The following is a 15,030-nucleotide window of genomic DNA, read 5'->3' as shown; positions in this document are numbered from 1 at the left end:
AGAGCTGGTAGTGGGAGGCGGGGCTGGAGGTTGGGAGGCGGGGATAGTGCTGGGCAGACTTATACGGTCTGTGCCAGAGCCGGTGGTTGGGAGGCGGGGATAGTGCTGGGCAGACTTATACGGTCTGTGCCAGAGCCGGTAGTGGGAGGCGGGGCTGGAGGTTGGGAGGCGGGGATAGTGCGGGGCAGACTTATACGGTCTGTGCCAGAGCCAGTGGTGGGAGGCGGGGCTGGAGGTTGGGAGGCGGGGATAGTGCTGGGCAGACTTATACGGTCTGTGCCAGAGCCGGTGGTGGGAGGCGGGGATAGTGCTGGGCAGACTTATACAGTCTGTGCCAGAGCCAGTGGTTGGGAGGCGGGGCTGGTGGTTGGGAGGCGGGGATAGTGCTGGGCAGACTTATACGGTCTGTGCCAGAGCCGGTAGTGGGAGGCGGGGCTGGAGGTTGGGAGGCTGGGATAGTGCGGGGCAAACTTATACGGTCTGTGCCAGAGCCAGTGGTGGGAGGCGGGACTGGAGGTTGGGAGGCAGGGATAGCGCTGGGCAGACTTATACGGTCTGTGCCAGAGCCGGTGGTGGGAGGCGGGGATAGTGCTGGGCAGACTTATACGGTCTGTGCCAGAGCCGGTGGTTGGGAGGCGGGGCTGGTGGTTGGGATGCGGGGCTAGTGCTGGGCAGACTTATACGGTCTGTGCCCTGAAGAGCATAGGTACAAATCAAAGTAGGGTATACACAAAAGTAACACACATGAGTTGTCTTGTTGGGCAGACTGGATGGACCATGCAGGTCTTTTTCTGCCATCATCTACTATGTTACTATGTCTCAGTCTTGAAGGCCCAGTGTTGCTTTTTTTGTTTGCACACTTTTTATGTATGCTCAGTGCATTTTGTCTAGCAAAAAAGGTGTCAGTACTCAAATGCCAGGCCACCCTTCAGGGGTGGAGTGATCATTGAGGGACCCACCCTACAATAGCCAGGACCCCCTGCAACCAGTCATAGAATCTATGACAAGGCAGAATTTGTAGGTAGAACCTGAGCTCTTTCATTAAAATAGGAGAACCACGGGTCAAGTTTAGCAGACAGTGGAAAAGGTGCCGGTACTCAGTACCCCCAAGTACCCCCTCAAAAAAAAAGCCCTGTGTATGCTGTATACCCTCTCTGGTTAGTTTGTTTTTGCTTAGCAGCTGCCATTATCTGGGTAACTGGGGTCTTAGCTTCTGTTTCTGAAAATTCCTTTGGTGTCTGCTCGAGCACATGAATGTCTGTAATAAAATACTAGCTTTCCAGAATGCAACCCTTAATTTTTGTTATGGGGAATTTCAAAGCGGCTGGAGCCTTATGAGTTTAATTTTTCTAAATTGCTGGTGAATTGTTGATGGCACACATTTACAGGGTTTGCTGAACTTTTAACCCTTTGTGGGTTTTCTTCTATTTTAACCTGACTGGTTAAAATAAGATATGGTGCTAACTGATTGGCTTCTAGTAACAAATAAAAGGTCCCTTGCGGGATGCAACAGCAGCAGCAGGGAGGCTCTGGGCTCGGCAGCTGACAGGATGCAAAATTCGCTGCCGCTGCCCTGATGCTCTTTACTGAAATGTGGATGCGCAATAAGGTACGGAGCAAGGAGGTGTTCCGAGACAGGAGGACGGACACGCCAGAGACACAGGGCCCCTAGGAGCGTGGGGTCCGGTGTGACCGCCCCTGTCTAAGACCGTCCCTGCCTTGTACTGGTCATGGCTTTGAACAGACTTTGCTCTGATAATCAGGGCCGCCGAGAGGGGGGGACAGGGGGGACAAAAGTCCCCGGGCCCGGGCCTCCGGAGGGGGCCCGGCGCCACCGCAGTAAGGCCCGCCCGCCGTCGCTCCCGAACTAACTAACCTTAAACGCCTCCTTCCTTTCCTTTCACCACCTTCGCGGCAAGTAGCAGCAGGGCAGGCCACTCCTTCCTTCCGTGTCCCGCCCTCGCCTGACGTAACGTCCGCGAGGGCGGAGCACGGAAGGAAGGAGAGGTCTGCCCTGCTGCTGCTTGCCGCGAAGGGGGTGAAAGAAAAGGAAGGAGGCGTTTAAGGTTAGTTCAGGGCCCGGTAGTGACGATGACCTCGTGTGGGGTGGGTGGGGGGGCCCGGGGGCGGCCTTGTCCCGGGCCCGGCTCTCAGCGGCCCTGCTGATAATAGCAGAACAAAAAATAGATATATCTCTGCGCTGGCTGTAACGTTGTAACTATCGTTATCTGCTGTCATTTGTTATGTTATGCTTCAGGTATATACATTGATGTATGCAAACACAGAAGAACAGTAATCTTCGCACACTCGAGAGCCACACAAGAAACAGCGAAGACGACTCGAAGACATATCTTGACAATGCTAGGTGTTTAAAAGTTTATTGTCTAAGTTTATGGACTCGACACGGCCGTGTTTCCGCCAGCTGGCCTACCTCAGGAGTCTCAGCAGCAGTATAAATGGTTTTGGCGGGAGTGAGAAAAAAACGCCAAAATGTGCCTCACCATTCTCAAGCAAAAACGCTACTCTGGACTTGGAACCTAGTAAGCCCTCAGATGCATACCCAGAAAAGGGGCAAAACTGGGACTTGCTTGAAAGGATGCTACAAACTGTAGAAGGGACTTGAAAAACTGTATCCTCCCCTTCCTCCAGGAAAGGACCAGCGTGCATGGGTCATCAGATGACCCCTGAGCTTCCCAAGGAGCCCTGAATTCATTCAGTGGAGAGGCCAGGGGCAGGGCCGCCGAGAGACTAGGCCGGGCCCGGGGCAAGGCCGCCCCCGCCTCCTCTGCCGCCTCCCGTCGCTTCGCCCGCCGCTGCAGTCCGCGGTCTCACCTGCCTGCCTCCACGGCTCCGGGCCCCCCGCATTCAAAGCGGCAGTCGCAGATCGCGTCTCTTCTGGCCTTCCCTCCCTGTGTCCCGCCCTCGTCTGATGTAACTTCCGGTTTCCGCGTAGGCGGGACACAGGGAGGGAAGGCCAGAAGAGATGCGATCTGCGACTGCCGCTTTGAATGCAGGGGGCCCGGAGCCGAGGAGGCAAGCAGGTGAGACCGGGGACTGCAGTGCCGGTGGCTTGACTCCCCGCCCCCCCTCTCGGCGGCCCTGGCCTGGGGCCACACAACTGTCACTGGAAATAAAAAGTCCATCCTCTGATCAGAATAGCGTTTTTCCTTAAGAATTGTGAGGCACGTTTCGGCGGTTTTTCTCTGTAAAGTGGTTCCACTATACCCGTTTACACATTGGCTTTCACAACTTACACTGCTGCCGAGACTCCTGTGGGTCAGATACACATATTATCATAGCCAAATTTTGCCTTCAGTCATCTTAATGGCAGGCCATTGTTGACTATACGTCCCGAGCCTGTTCCCAGATCTATCAGACATCCTGCTGAAAACGTGCTGGGTTTTATTGTACTTTTCCTGGAAGCTGCCTTTGCATCCAACGCATGTGTGTCCTCCTGGATTTCATGTATTTATCCCCGAGCCTGCTCATCCTGGCCAAACACTCAGCTGACGCTCTTCATGGCTACAGCTACAGATCTGCTGTAATCAGTGGCACAAATACCCCAGGGGTCAAACCTGTTTTCTCTAGCACAGTTCCCTCTAATTCAGCACATATCTGCTGCTGGCTCCTTTGATACAGTGTTCTAGCTGATGGCAAAGCTTTTGGAACGGCACCAGCTTTCCGCTGGCGTGGAGGATTCCGGGGAGACTGTTTCAGCTGCAAATAATCTTTCTCCTAACACCTGTTTCTGCTACAGTCTACGGCTACTGGATTCAGTATCAGTTCAAAACGAGTATGTCATTTACCAGCAAATGTCAACCTCCCTGATTGCATGGCCTTAGCATACTGTACCGCCAGAGCACAGCTCGAGCGTACACACACTTGCGAGGTTTACCTTCTTCACACACCACCTCTGCGATGGGTGAAGCGTACCCAAAGGATTTCTCACACAACCGGTTGTCAATTCAGCATAAGCGAAAGCAGAGTGCAAGCAGCTACTAAATACATAAAAATGAAAAACAAAAATTAGAATTGGGAAGAGCTAGCAGATACCTGGCTCCCCAAAGGCCACCATTTATAGTTTTTTTTTTTACTCAGCTATCTATGAGAATGGTACGGGATTTGCGTTCCAAGACGTATGAGGAGAGACTTGCTGACCTGAACATGTGTACCCTGGAGGAAAGGAGGAACAGGGGTGATATGATACAGACGTTCAAATATTTGAAAGGTATTAATCCGCAAACGAACCTTTTCCGGAGATGGGAAGGCGGTAGAACGAGAGGACATGAAATGAGGTTGAAGGGGGGCAGACTCAAGAAAAATGTCAGGAAGTATTTTTTCACAGATAGGGTGGTGGATGCTTGGAATGCCCTCCCGCGGGAGGTGGTGGAGATGAAAACGGTAACGGAATTCAAACATGCGTGGGATATGCATAAGGGAATCCTGTGCAGAAGGAATGGATCCTCAGAAGCTTAGCCGAAATTGGGTGGCGGAGCAGGTGGGGGGAAGAGGGGTTGGTGGTTGGGAGGTGAGGAGAGTGGAGGGCAGACTTATATGGTCTGTGCCAGAGCCGGTGATGGGAGGCGGGACTGGTGGTTGGGAGGCGGGAAATACTGCTGGGCAGACTTGTACGGTCTGTGCCCTGAATAAGGCAGGTACGAATCAAGGTAAGGTATACACATATGAGTTTGCCTTGTTGGGCAGACTGGATGGACCGTGCAGGTCTTTTTCTGTCGTCATCTACTATGTTACTATGTTTTTCACCTATCATCTCTCAACCAGTTTTCATCCCTCCCATGTTCCAGAATAATCTTTCCCACTTTTTATCCTGGTTCTTTGTCCAGTCCAGCTAACAGGTTTTTTTTTCTCTAAATTTTTAACATTCCAGAGTCAGCTCCTGGTACCTTCCCTTAGCTCCTTAAAATGCAAGCTAAGGATGCTGTAGCAGTAAGCAGCTGATGTTAAAAAACATATATCTCCATGCAGGCTTCTTTTAAGGCAATTCATATGTGTAAGTCCCTTGCCCAAAGAGCTTATAATGTCACCATTTTTGCCAATCTCAAAGTGCACTGAACTCCTACACATTCTCATCAACACTGCCGAACAGTTCACACACACTGATCCAAGATCCTTGTCCTGAATCCCGTCTTTAAACTATGTGACAGGTCTGCACAATCCCTCTGTTTGGTTCTTCTTAACTGCCTGTCCTGGCCATTGGCCTGCTCTGGCCTACCTTCGGTCAGCAGTTATCAGAGCGGGAAGTTATTTTCTTTTGGAGAGGAGGTGATGCCAATATGTTCCTGATATGAGCATTTGGTAGCAGGAGGGAGGGAAGCTAGGGGAGCATTGCTTCAATATAATTGTATTGCTTTCTTGTCTATCACTTCAGTTGTTTCTTTCAAATGGGTAAGAGCTTTATCATAAACTAATAAAAAAGGCCCGTTTCTCACACAAATGAAACGGGCGCTAGCAAGGTTTTCCTCGGAGTGTATATGTTTGAGAGAGAGAGAGAGAGAGAGTGTGTGTGTGTGTGAGAGATGGAGTGTGTGTGTGTGTGAGAGAGAGAGACAGAGTGTGTGTGTGTGTAGGTTTGTATGAGAGAAAGTGTGTGTGTGAGAGAATGAGAGAGAGAGACAGAGTGTGCGTGTGTGTGAGAGATGGAGTGTGTGTGTGAGAGAGAGAATGAGAGAGAGAGTGTGTGTGTGTATGTTTGTATGAGAGAAAGTGTGTGTGTGAGAGAATGAGAGAGAGAGAGAGACAGAGTGTGTGTGTGTGTGTCTGTGTGTGTGTGTTTGTATGAGAGAATGAGAGAGAGAGAATGAGAGAGAGAGAGAATGAGAGAGAGAGAGACAGAGTGTGTGTGTGTATGTTTGTATGAGAGAAAGTGTGTGTGTGAGAGAATGAGAGAGAGAGACAGAGTGTGTGTGTGTGAGAGATGGAGTGTGTGTGTGAGAGAGAGAATGAGAGAGAGAGAGAGAGACAGACAGACAGAGTGTGTGTGTGTGTATGTTTGTATGAGAGAAAGTGTGTGTGTGAGAGAATGAGAGAGAGAGATAGAGTGTGTGTGTGTGAGAGAGAGAATGAGAGAGAGAGAGAGAGAGACAGACAGAGTGTGTGTGTGTGTATGTTTGTATGAGAGAAAGTGTGTGTGTGTGAGAGAATGAGAGAGAGAGACAGAGTGTGTGTGTGTGTGTTTGTGTGAGAGAAAGTGTGTGTGTGAGAGAGAGAATGAGTGAGAGAGAGAGAGAGAGAGAGAGAGAGAGAGAGAGAGTGTGTGTGTTTGTGTGAGACAGCTTTATCATAAATAGATACAGGATTTAATCATAAATTAGCAGAACAAATAAATGATAGAGGCAAAAACTAGATTCTCTTTGCATAGGTTGAAAATTCTATGTAGGTGCATTTGGAGACGCTGTCCCTCTGATCAGAGAGGATGGACTTTTTATTTCCAGTGATAGTTGTGTGGCCCCTGGCCTATCCACTGATTGGGAAGCTCAGGGGTCATCTGATGACCCATGCACTCTGGTCCTTTCCATGAGGAGGGGGGCGGAGACAGTTTTTCAAGTCCCTTCTACAGTTTGTGGCATCCTTTCAAGCGTGTCCCAGTTTTGCCCCCTTTCTGGGTGTGCATCTAACTCTGAGGGCTTACTAGGTTCCAAGTCCCTGCACCGATGAGCTTCTAAGGAAACCTGGTGTGGATTCTCTGCTGGGAGGGAGGGCAGAGGATAGCTCAACTCCAAAGCCCTAGGCACTGCATTCTTGTAAGTCAGACACTTCAGACAGTGGGTCTGGTAGTCCAAAAAATAAAATTCATTACTACAAATTTTCTCCCAGAAAAAGGAAACGGCAAATGGCTTTTCCACACAATTCCAGAAATGCAGGTTTAAATACAGAGCAGGGTTTCATTCTTCTTCTTCTTGCCTTCTGGGCCCCTGTCTTTCACCTTACATTGGGTATTAGGTTTCTTTCTCTCATTAACTGGGTGCCCTGGACAGCAGAACATAGTTTTGGTGGGAGGGGCCAAACAAACCAATCTTTGGCCCTGCCCTCAAGCTCTCTAGTTGCTGATGCTGTGTTGGGCAAAATATGGGTAGGGCCACGGCCCCAGCAGCCCATCCCATTCTGCTGCCCATGTTCTTGGACCATAAGGAGTCTTTTTGGTACCTGGGTCTCCAAGGCTTGATCCAATTCTCCTCTCCTCTTCTGATTCTCCGTTCCTGTCCTCCAAATCTCCTCTCCTCCACTGGATTCCATTGGAACCCTGGGTGCGGCACTGTGTGGGCCAGCATTATCTGTCTCCTCTTCTTAAGCACCTTTTGAAATGTAGGACCAGACAGTCAGCCCACAGTGGTCAGTGGGTTTTAAGCCGCTAAAGGCTGCAGGCTGGATTAAGTCCGGATACTCAATGCCGGGCCATGGCCAGCCTCGGGCATTGGATATCTGGGAACGTGCAGTCACTTGGAACTTAACTGAGCACTGGCCAATAATCAGACACCAGCAGATGAAGTTACTCACAGCCTTTCTGCTGTCTTAACTTTATCCACTTACTTAACAGGTTAGCGAATGAATATCGCTGCTAACCGGTTAAGTGCTGGCTCTGCCCAAGCTCCACCCCCAGATCAGTCACAGGAAATACTCTGTGGCACTACTCGCTATCTGGTTAAGCCCCTATGAATATCAACCCCATAATGTAGAGACCCTTAGGTTCTGCTCCCTTTAGGAACTGCAGAGATTTCTAATGGCTCAAGTCTACTGGAGTAATGGAGTACATAAGAATAGCCACACTGGGTCAGACCAATGGTCCATCTAGCCCAGTATCCTGCTTCCAGCAGTGACCAATCCAGGTCACAAGTACTTGGCAAAAACCTAATTAGTAGCAACATTCCATGTAGAACCCCAAAGAACAGCAAGATTCCAGAATCCTAAAGAGTAGCAAGATTCCATTTAGAATCTCAAAGAGTAGCAAGATTCCATGCTACCAATCCCAGGGCAAGCAATGGCTTCCCCATGTCCATCTCAATAACAGAATATGGACTTCTCCTCCAGGAACTTGTCCAAACTTTTTTTTTAACCCAGATATGCTATCCACTGTTGCCACATCCTCTGGATGTGAAAAAATATTTCCTTCTATTTGTTTTAAAAGTATTTCTATGTAATTTTTAAAAAAAATCTTTTTATTCTTTTTTATCATAATACAAAAAATAAACGCTCTTCAATATAGTAGGTTAAACATAATTTTATTGAGTGTCCCCTGGTCTTTGTAGTTTTTGAATGAGTTTTGACTTTTTCCTGACCTTAACATATCTGTAACAAGATGAGGACTCTCCTTCCAGTCTGACAATGGTAGGAGGAGGTGCCTTTTGAAGGGAAAACTGAAGTAGTAAAAATACCCTGCCAAGGGGAGTTTCTTATGTCTTTGGTGTCTGCTTCCTTGGTCATTGCACCATTACTTTTAGGGAAAGAAGGTCTGGGACAGCCACTGCACCTGGAGAGAGGAGAAGTGGGATCAGTAAATGAGCCTATGAAGTTGTTGTGCAGTCAACCCTTGACTGAACAGACTAATTGGGGGGAAGAGGTGTCTGTTAAATCGAATTGCCCGTTAAATCGAAATGTCCCAAAAATATTAAATTGTATATATTTCGAAGTGCAGGACTGGAGGAGTGGCCTAGTGATTAGGGTGGTGGACTTTGGTCCTGGGGAACTGAGGTTCAATTCCTGGCACAGGCAGCTCCTTGTGACTCTGGGCAAGTCACTTAACCCTCCATTGCCTGCCGCATTGAGCCTGCCATGAGTGGGAAAGCGCGGGGTACAAATGTAACAAAAAAAAAAAATACAATCATTTTTTATATTAAAAATTGCACATTTAGCAATATCTGAGAACACTGCATATCATACATTAAGAAATATAGACTGTACATACATATAAATAAAATTTAATTGTTTTGTTTTAGAAATCTGCTGCTTCTGAATTTTGAAATCTTGGCCATTATAATACACATATAGCCGCTGGCAATTTGTTCATTAAATCCGAAATCCATTCAATTGAGGGTTGACTGACCTTGCCTCGGGTAACAGCTGGAATAGGGAACCAGCCCACCACCACGTCCTTTCAAGGAGAAAGGAGGAAAGTGCTGAAAGATCAAGACTGAAGAAACAGAAGGGGACCAGCAAACAATCACTTGACTACAAGGATAAGAACCAGGGAAGGAACCACCTACGAAGGACTTTGTACCATAAGGCTCAGAAAGCCTTGAAGAAAGTGACAGGAGACTTACAAAGAAGCATCCTTCTGAGGAAGGGGTCCTCAGAGAGAGTGAATCTGTAAAAAGGACTTGTATCAGCAGGGCCCACTGTAGACCAGTTCAGTGCCCCCCCCCACCCCTCCAAACTCCAACTCAGGCGTGTCTCCCTGTCTTAAAACACCCCCCTGCCCTGTACCTTAAAACTTGCATCAGCGTTTCTCTATAGAAAGCAACAAGCAGTGGTGCAGTGATTCACCGAGCCTGGAACCTGCTCTCTAGCTGCATCCCACCCTTGCAGAAGCAGGAAGTGACATCAAATGGGGACAGGATGCAGCAGAGAGCATGATCTAGGCTCAGCAGCTGATGGGTTATACAACTTGCTGCTCATCATTCTCTATGGAGAAACACAGATACACGTTTTAAGGTGAGGAAGGGAGAACATGCCAGGGCAGTGGGGCCCCTAGGAGCTCAGGGCCCTGTACAGCTACCCCTGTCACCCCTGCCTAAGACTAGCTATGTGTATCAGGAACCTTTATCAAGGACAGTATCTAAAAGGAAGCCTACTGGAGACTGTCAGTGTTGGAAATTACTTTTTTTCTACCTCATATAATACAACTTATAAGAAAAAGCTAAGCAAAAAATTCTCAGTATGGGACCAGCATACGCTAAGGGAGAGGAAAGGACAGTAGATGGTATGGATGGGCAGACTCTTCAGCTATTTGGTCTTTACCTGCCTTCATTTTCCATGCTTTTATGTCTATTAAGTGTTAGTGTTTTAAACATAGGTACATTTTTGGTCACTTATGCTATATGGATTCAAAAAGGCACTTTCCTAGGGTGTAAATGTAGGTGCTCCCTTATAGAATTGCCTTCTATAAATATAGGAACTCTTCAATGGTTACAAGGCTGGTAGGATTAACTCCTTTTTCACCCTTATCACATGTGGTCCTCTGAAAATCCAGATCATCCAGTTGGATTTTCCTGCACCCTCAAGACACTCCCTTTCCTGAGTATCTGAGAGGAAAGGGAAAGGGAAATTGGACTTGATATACTGCCTTTCTGAGGTTTTAGCAACTACATTCAAAGTGGTTTACATATATTCAGGTACTTATTTTGTACCAGGGGCAATGGAGGGTTAAGTGACTTGCCCAGAGTCACAAGGAGCTGCAGTGGGAATCAAACCCAGTTCCCCAGGATCAAAGTCCGCTGCATTAGCCACTAGGCTACTCCTCCACTCCACTCCTTCCTGGAGTCTAAACGCACACCTAGGATGAGATTCCAGAGGAGAAACAGGAAAGAAGAATGAGAGCCACAGTGGGCTCATGGTATCCTGCTTTAAGGGTGTTGCAGTGACACCTATAGGCTTTACTTGAATAATGCATTTTCACTTTAAAATGGCACCACTGGTTGCTAGAGAGAAGGAGTATCTCTTGTGTCCAGAATTATAATCAGGGGAGGAGACTAATTTTTTTTTTTTTGGGGGGGGGGGAGGGACTTGTCAGGGGTATAAAACCCTGTGCTCAATTCAAATCTTTGTCTTTGGCTCCTTGCCTCTCCAGCCGATGACCAGCATGTGAAAGGCCAACCCATACAGTTACAATGCCCCCAGCTATGTAAGCCCCAGCAGCCACTGGAGGAAGAGATACCCTGGCTGCCCTAGCCGGGACAACCTATAAGGAGAAACCTAGAGGCATTTACAGTACAGAGGCTGCAATTGGGCACTGGGAATGAAGACCCTGCTGCACCCTCTCCTGGGGACCAAGAAGTAAAGGAGAAGCTGAACTAGGGTTACCATATGACTCCAGAAAAAGGAGGACGGATTAAGCCAGCCGGGTTTTACTTCCATTGCTTTCAATGGAAATTCAATGGAAGTAAAACCTGGCTGGCTCAATCCGTCCTCCTTTTTCTGGAGCCATATGAACATAGTTGTGTATTTCCAGCAAGGCAACCAGGAGCAGCCATCATCTCTAGAGGTTCCTGGGACAGCTCCAGAGTGTTGCTTTTTTTTTTAAATGTAAACTGCTTAGATCAGTCATTTATTTGTACTGTGTAGCCGTATATAAGAATTTTAATATACATAAAACATAAACGTACAGCTACTAGTTTCCCGAGGACCATCACAACTCCAGGCAGATTCAAGCTAACTTAAAAGCACTACTTAGGAGCCTCAGTATTCCCGAGTGTTTCAGCACCTCGAACAGCTACCACTGTAAGTAATCATTTCCTTTGTAATATACTTGAGCTATTTGCTAAACTGTTACTAAGGCAACCTAAGGAGAGAATATAAACAGAAAGGGCTGGAAAGGAGCTAAAGAGACATTTGTAAACACTGTTTGCTTACTGCTTCTGCTATTGTCCTGTTTGCTTGCCAAAACAGACTTTAAGTAATACTGGAATGGACTACGTTATTGCTTGAGAGAAATGTGCGGCATGTGTGAACTAACCGCCTTTAGCCTCCCGGTTTTTGCTGGTCCCGATTCTGGTCCTAACCCCAGGGCCGCCGAGAGACTGAGCTGGGTCCGGGGCAAGGCCGCCCCCAGCCAAGGATCACCGCCGCCCCACCCCCACCTCCCCCCAATCGCTACTGCTCTCACCTACCTCTCCTGGTCCCAGGCCCAGTCTCCACATACCTACCCTCGGCTCCCATCTGTCTGCCATCCGACCCCCTTCATTTAAAAAAAACAAAACAAATCTCAAAATCGGCAATGCAGCGCCTTCTGTGTGAGAAGCGGCAGATCGCCTCAGGCGGGCCTTCCCTCACTGTGTCCCGCCCTCCTCTGATGTAACTTCCTATTTCCGTGAGGGCGGGACACAGTGAGGAAAGGCCCGCCCGAGGCGATCTGCCGCTTCTTCTCACACAGAAGGCGCTGCGCTGCCGATTTTGAGATTTTTTTTAGTTTTTTTAAAATGAAGGGGGTCGGATGGCAGAGAGAAGGAAGCTGAGGGTAGGTAGGTGGAGACTGAGGACTGCGGCGCTGGCGGCCTGGGAACAGAGCGGGCAAGAGACCCCGGCGCCAGGCCCTCCTTTGAGTCCTGGGCCCGGGGAATTTTGCCCGCACCCTCTCAGCGGCCCTGCCTAACCCCAATAAATCCATACACAGGGATCCCCCTTGCGTATAGAAACACATTCCTTTCAAAGACACTTCCCATTGGGGAATTTCAGAGAGACAATATGCCTGTGCTCTCTGTCTCATCATCTCAGTGACAGTAGGAACATTAACGTAACTAGTAAGGGCCACTTTCACAGTCATGATCAGTATCAGTTCATACACCTACAGATAATTCTATGCATTGTGATCCAGGTGTTGGTGTAAAAGGAACAGCAGGTGGAACCGAGCAGCTTTATCCTGCGCAATTGGTCTATCCAGTGTAGTTCTCGATAAAAGAATACATCATCAATCCTAGTTTTATTCCCCATGGAGATACGCTCTTCTGAATTGTGCACACACTGTATTAAAACTACTACTTTGGCATATGCCGTTCACTCTAAGGCAGAATTTAGAAAGAAGCTAGAAACTGGAAGTGAGACGGCCAGATCACAACCATAGTGTGGAGGAATAGCCTAATGGTTAGTGCAGCAGGCTTTGATCCTGGCCACCTGGGTTCAATTCCCACTGCAGTTCCTTCTGACCTTGGGCAAGTCACTTAGCACTCCATCGTCCCAGGTACAAAAACTTAGATTGTGAGCCCTCTAGGGACAAAGTACCTGCATATAATGTGTACAGCGCTGTGTACATCTATTAGCGCTATAGAAATGATTAGTAGTAACTAGGGTTACCATATTTGGTCCCTCCAAAAAGAGGACACATGCCCCACCCCCTTTCACACCCCATCCCATTTCAGACCCTCGCTCTGCCCCTTTCACATATTCCCCTCCCCCGTCACTCCCCTCCCTGTCACCCCCCTTCCCTTACCTTACTCTACTGCCCTGGTGGTCTAGTGACCTCTTCAGGGCAGGAAAGAGCCCCCTCTTTGCTGCCCGGAGCACTGCCCTGCATCCTGTTGCTGATCTCGGCGCCGATTCAAAATGGCCGCCGAGAGCTGAAGTCTCACGAGGTCGCTTCAACTCTCGGCGGCCATTTTGAATCAGTTCCGAGATCAGCAACAGAATGCAGGGCAGCGCTCCGGGCAGGAAAGAGGGGGCTCTTTCCTGCCCAGAAGGAGAAAGAGGTCACTAGACCACCAGGGCAGTAGAGTAGTAAGTAAGGGGAGGGGCTAGCATAGGACGGCCCGCCCGCCAGCCTGCCCGTTTGTCCAGAAATCCGGACAAACGGGCAGATTGGCAAAACCCGCCCGGTTGCCCGGACATATAGTAACCCTAGTAGTAACCAGGGCTGGATTAACATTGGGCCCTAAGCAACTTGTGGGCGCCCCTGCAATGTAGATCCACTGACTGGCTGCTGTGCCTCCATTCAGATTTGCCATTCATCTTACGGTACTGCAGCAGCAGCAGCAGATTGAAAGAGAACATTCGACATGGGGCCTGGCAGGTCCTGTGGTATCTCATCTCTTCCATGGGGTTCCATGGTAATGAGAAACTCATGCATGAGGACAGGGTGCCGCAGGGTTGATCAGGCCTGGGCTGAATTATCTCTTCCAGTTTGTTGCTAGTGTTATGATGCGAGGCCGGAAGACAAATGACAGGGAGATATCATGGAAGTTTAGGGGGAGGGCAAATGGGAGGTTTTGGGCAGCAGTGGTCTGGAGGAAGAGAAATTAGAGCTCTCGCTCACCCCTTCAACCTCCCAAGCTCTCTCCCATCCCTGTTACATATGAGCACTTAAATATTAAAATCATCCCTGCCAACAACTGCCATCTTGTCTAGCCATATTGGCTAACCCAACTCAGGGCCGGTAGTAGCCACCCTGAGACAAGGGACACATAAGCATTCCTTTCCTGTGGCATCAACAATCGCCAACAATGTTCCTAAGCAAATGTCTGGTTTTTATTAGGATGAAGCATTTCCTTTCTGTTATAATGCCAAACTCACACGATGGCTCAATTCACGTCAACACAATGAAGGCTTTGATTGGCACGAACGGTTGGTTATTAAAAAACATAAATTTACTTGCAGAAAACACATTTCCACATACCTGTTTTTCTCCACTTGACTTCCTGTAACTCAGAAGCAGTTCCACAGCTCCTACAACCTCCTTGCGTATTGCATACAGTAGAGCATCGCCCACATACACACTGTGGTTCAACAGCAACTCCATGATCTCCAGATTTTCGTTTTCTATGGCTATAAGAAGTGCACTACGTCCCAGGGGATCCATGCAGTTAATGTTGATGTTGTAGTAGATCTCAGCCTGCTCCAAGGCATGCTTCACACTGGCGTAGTCACCCTTCTCCACGGCGGTGAGGTAAGCCTTCTCTTCCAGTGAGAGCTCTGCCTCTGCCCTCACGATCTGCAACGGGATCCGGTCTCTGTATGGCGAATAGTTAACCTTTTTGTAATATAGCTGGGCCATTGTTCATAGTGACATTAAAACCTGTTGAGGAGAAAAAAGAAAAAGTGAGAACTCTGCACATGGACAGCAAAAACATACAAGACATCAAAGCCTTATTGCTCTTTGGTCTGGGCGCTTTCTTCGTCATCAAGAAAGCTTACCAAGACCAACAATGCAATCTCTTTCATTTTACACCTCCAAGACGATCATTTCATAATGAGGCCTCAACTTAAGAACATAAGAACATAAGCACTGCCATACTGGGAAAAGACCAATGGTCCATCAATCCAGCATCCTGTCTCCGACAGCGGCCAATCCAGGCTTCAAGAACCTGGCAA

The 15,030-nt window shown here is 48.4% G+C and overlaps 1 protein-coding gene across 2 annotated transcripts in view; it reads right to left on the bottom strand.

Annotated features, from left to right (window-relative positions):
• TRPC5 (transient receptor potential cation channel subfamily C member 5) overlaps positions 1 to 14,716 on the bottom strand; it is a 154,171-nt gene extending 139,455 nt beyond the window's left edge. Inside the window, exon 1 of one of the 2 annotated variants that reach the window (XM_030209460.1) lies at positions 14,336 to 14,716. In XM_030209460.1, the coding sequence (XP_030065320.1) occupies positions 14,336 to 14,713 (378 nt within the window). In that variant the 5' untranslated portion in view covers positions 14,714 to 14,716. The remainder of the gene's footprint in view (positions 1 to 14,335) is intronic. The other variant, XM_030209459.1, reaches the window with a different exon arrangement.
• Between the last annotated feature and the right edge of the window lie 314 nt (positions 14,717 to 15,030).

Source organism: Microcaecilia unicolor, chromosome 7, assembly GCF_901765095.1.
Source record: "Microcaecilia unicolor chromosome 7, aMicUni1.1, whole genome shotgun sequence".
Classification (NCBI taxonomy): Eukaryota; Metazoa; Chordata; class Amphibia; order Gymnophiona; family Siphonopidae; genus Microcaecilia; species Microcaecilia unicolor.
The sequence above is the reverse complement of the archived record's forward strand: the minus strand, read 5'-3'. Positions and strand labels throughout refer to the sequence as shown.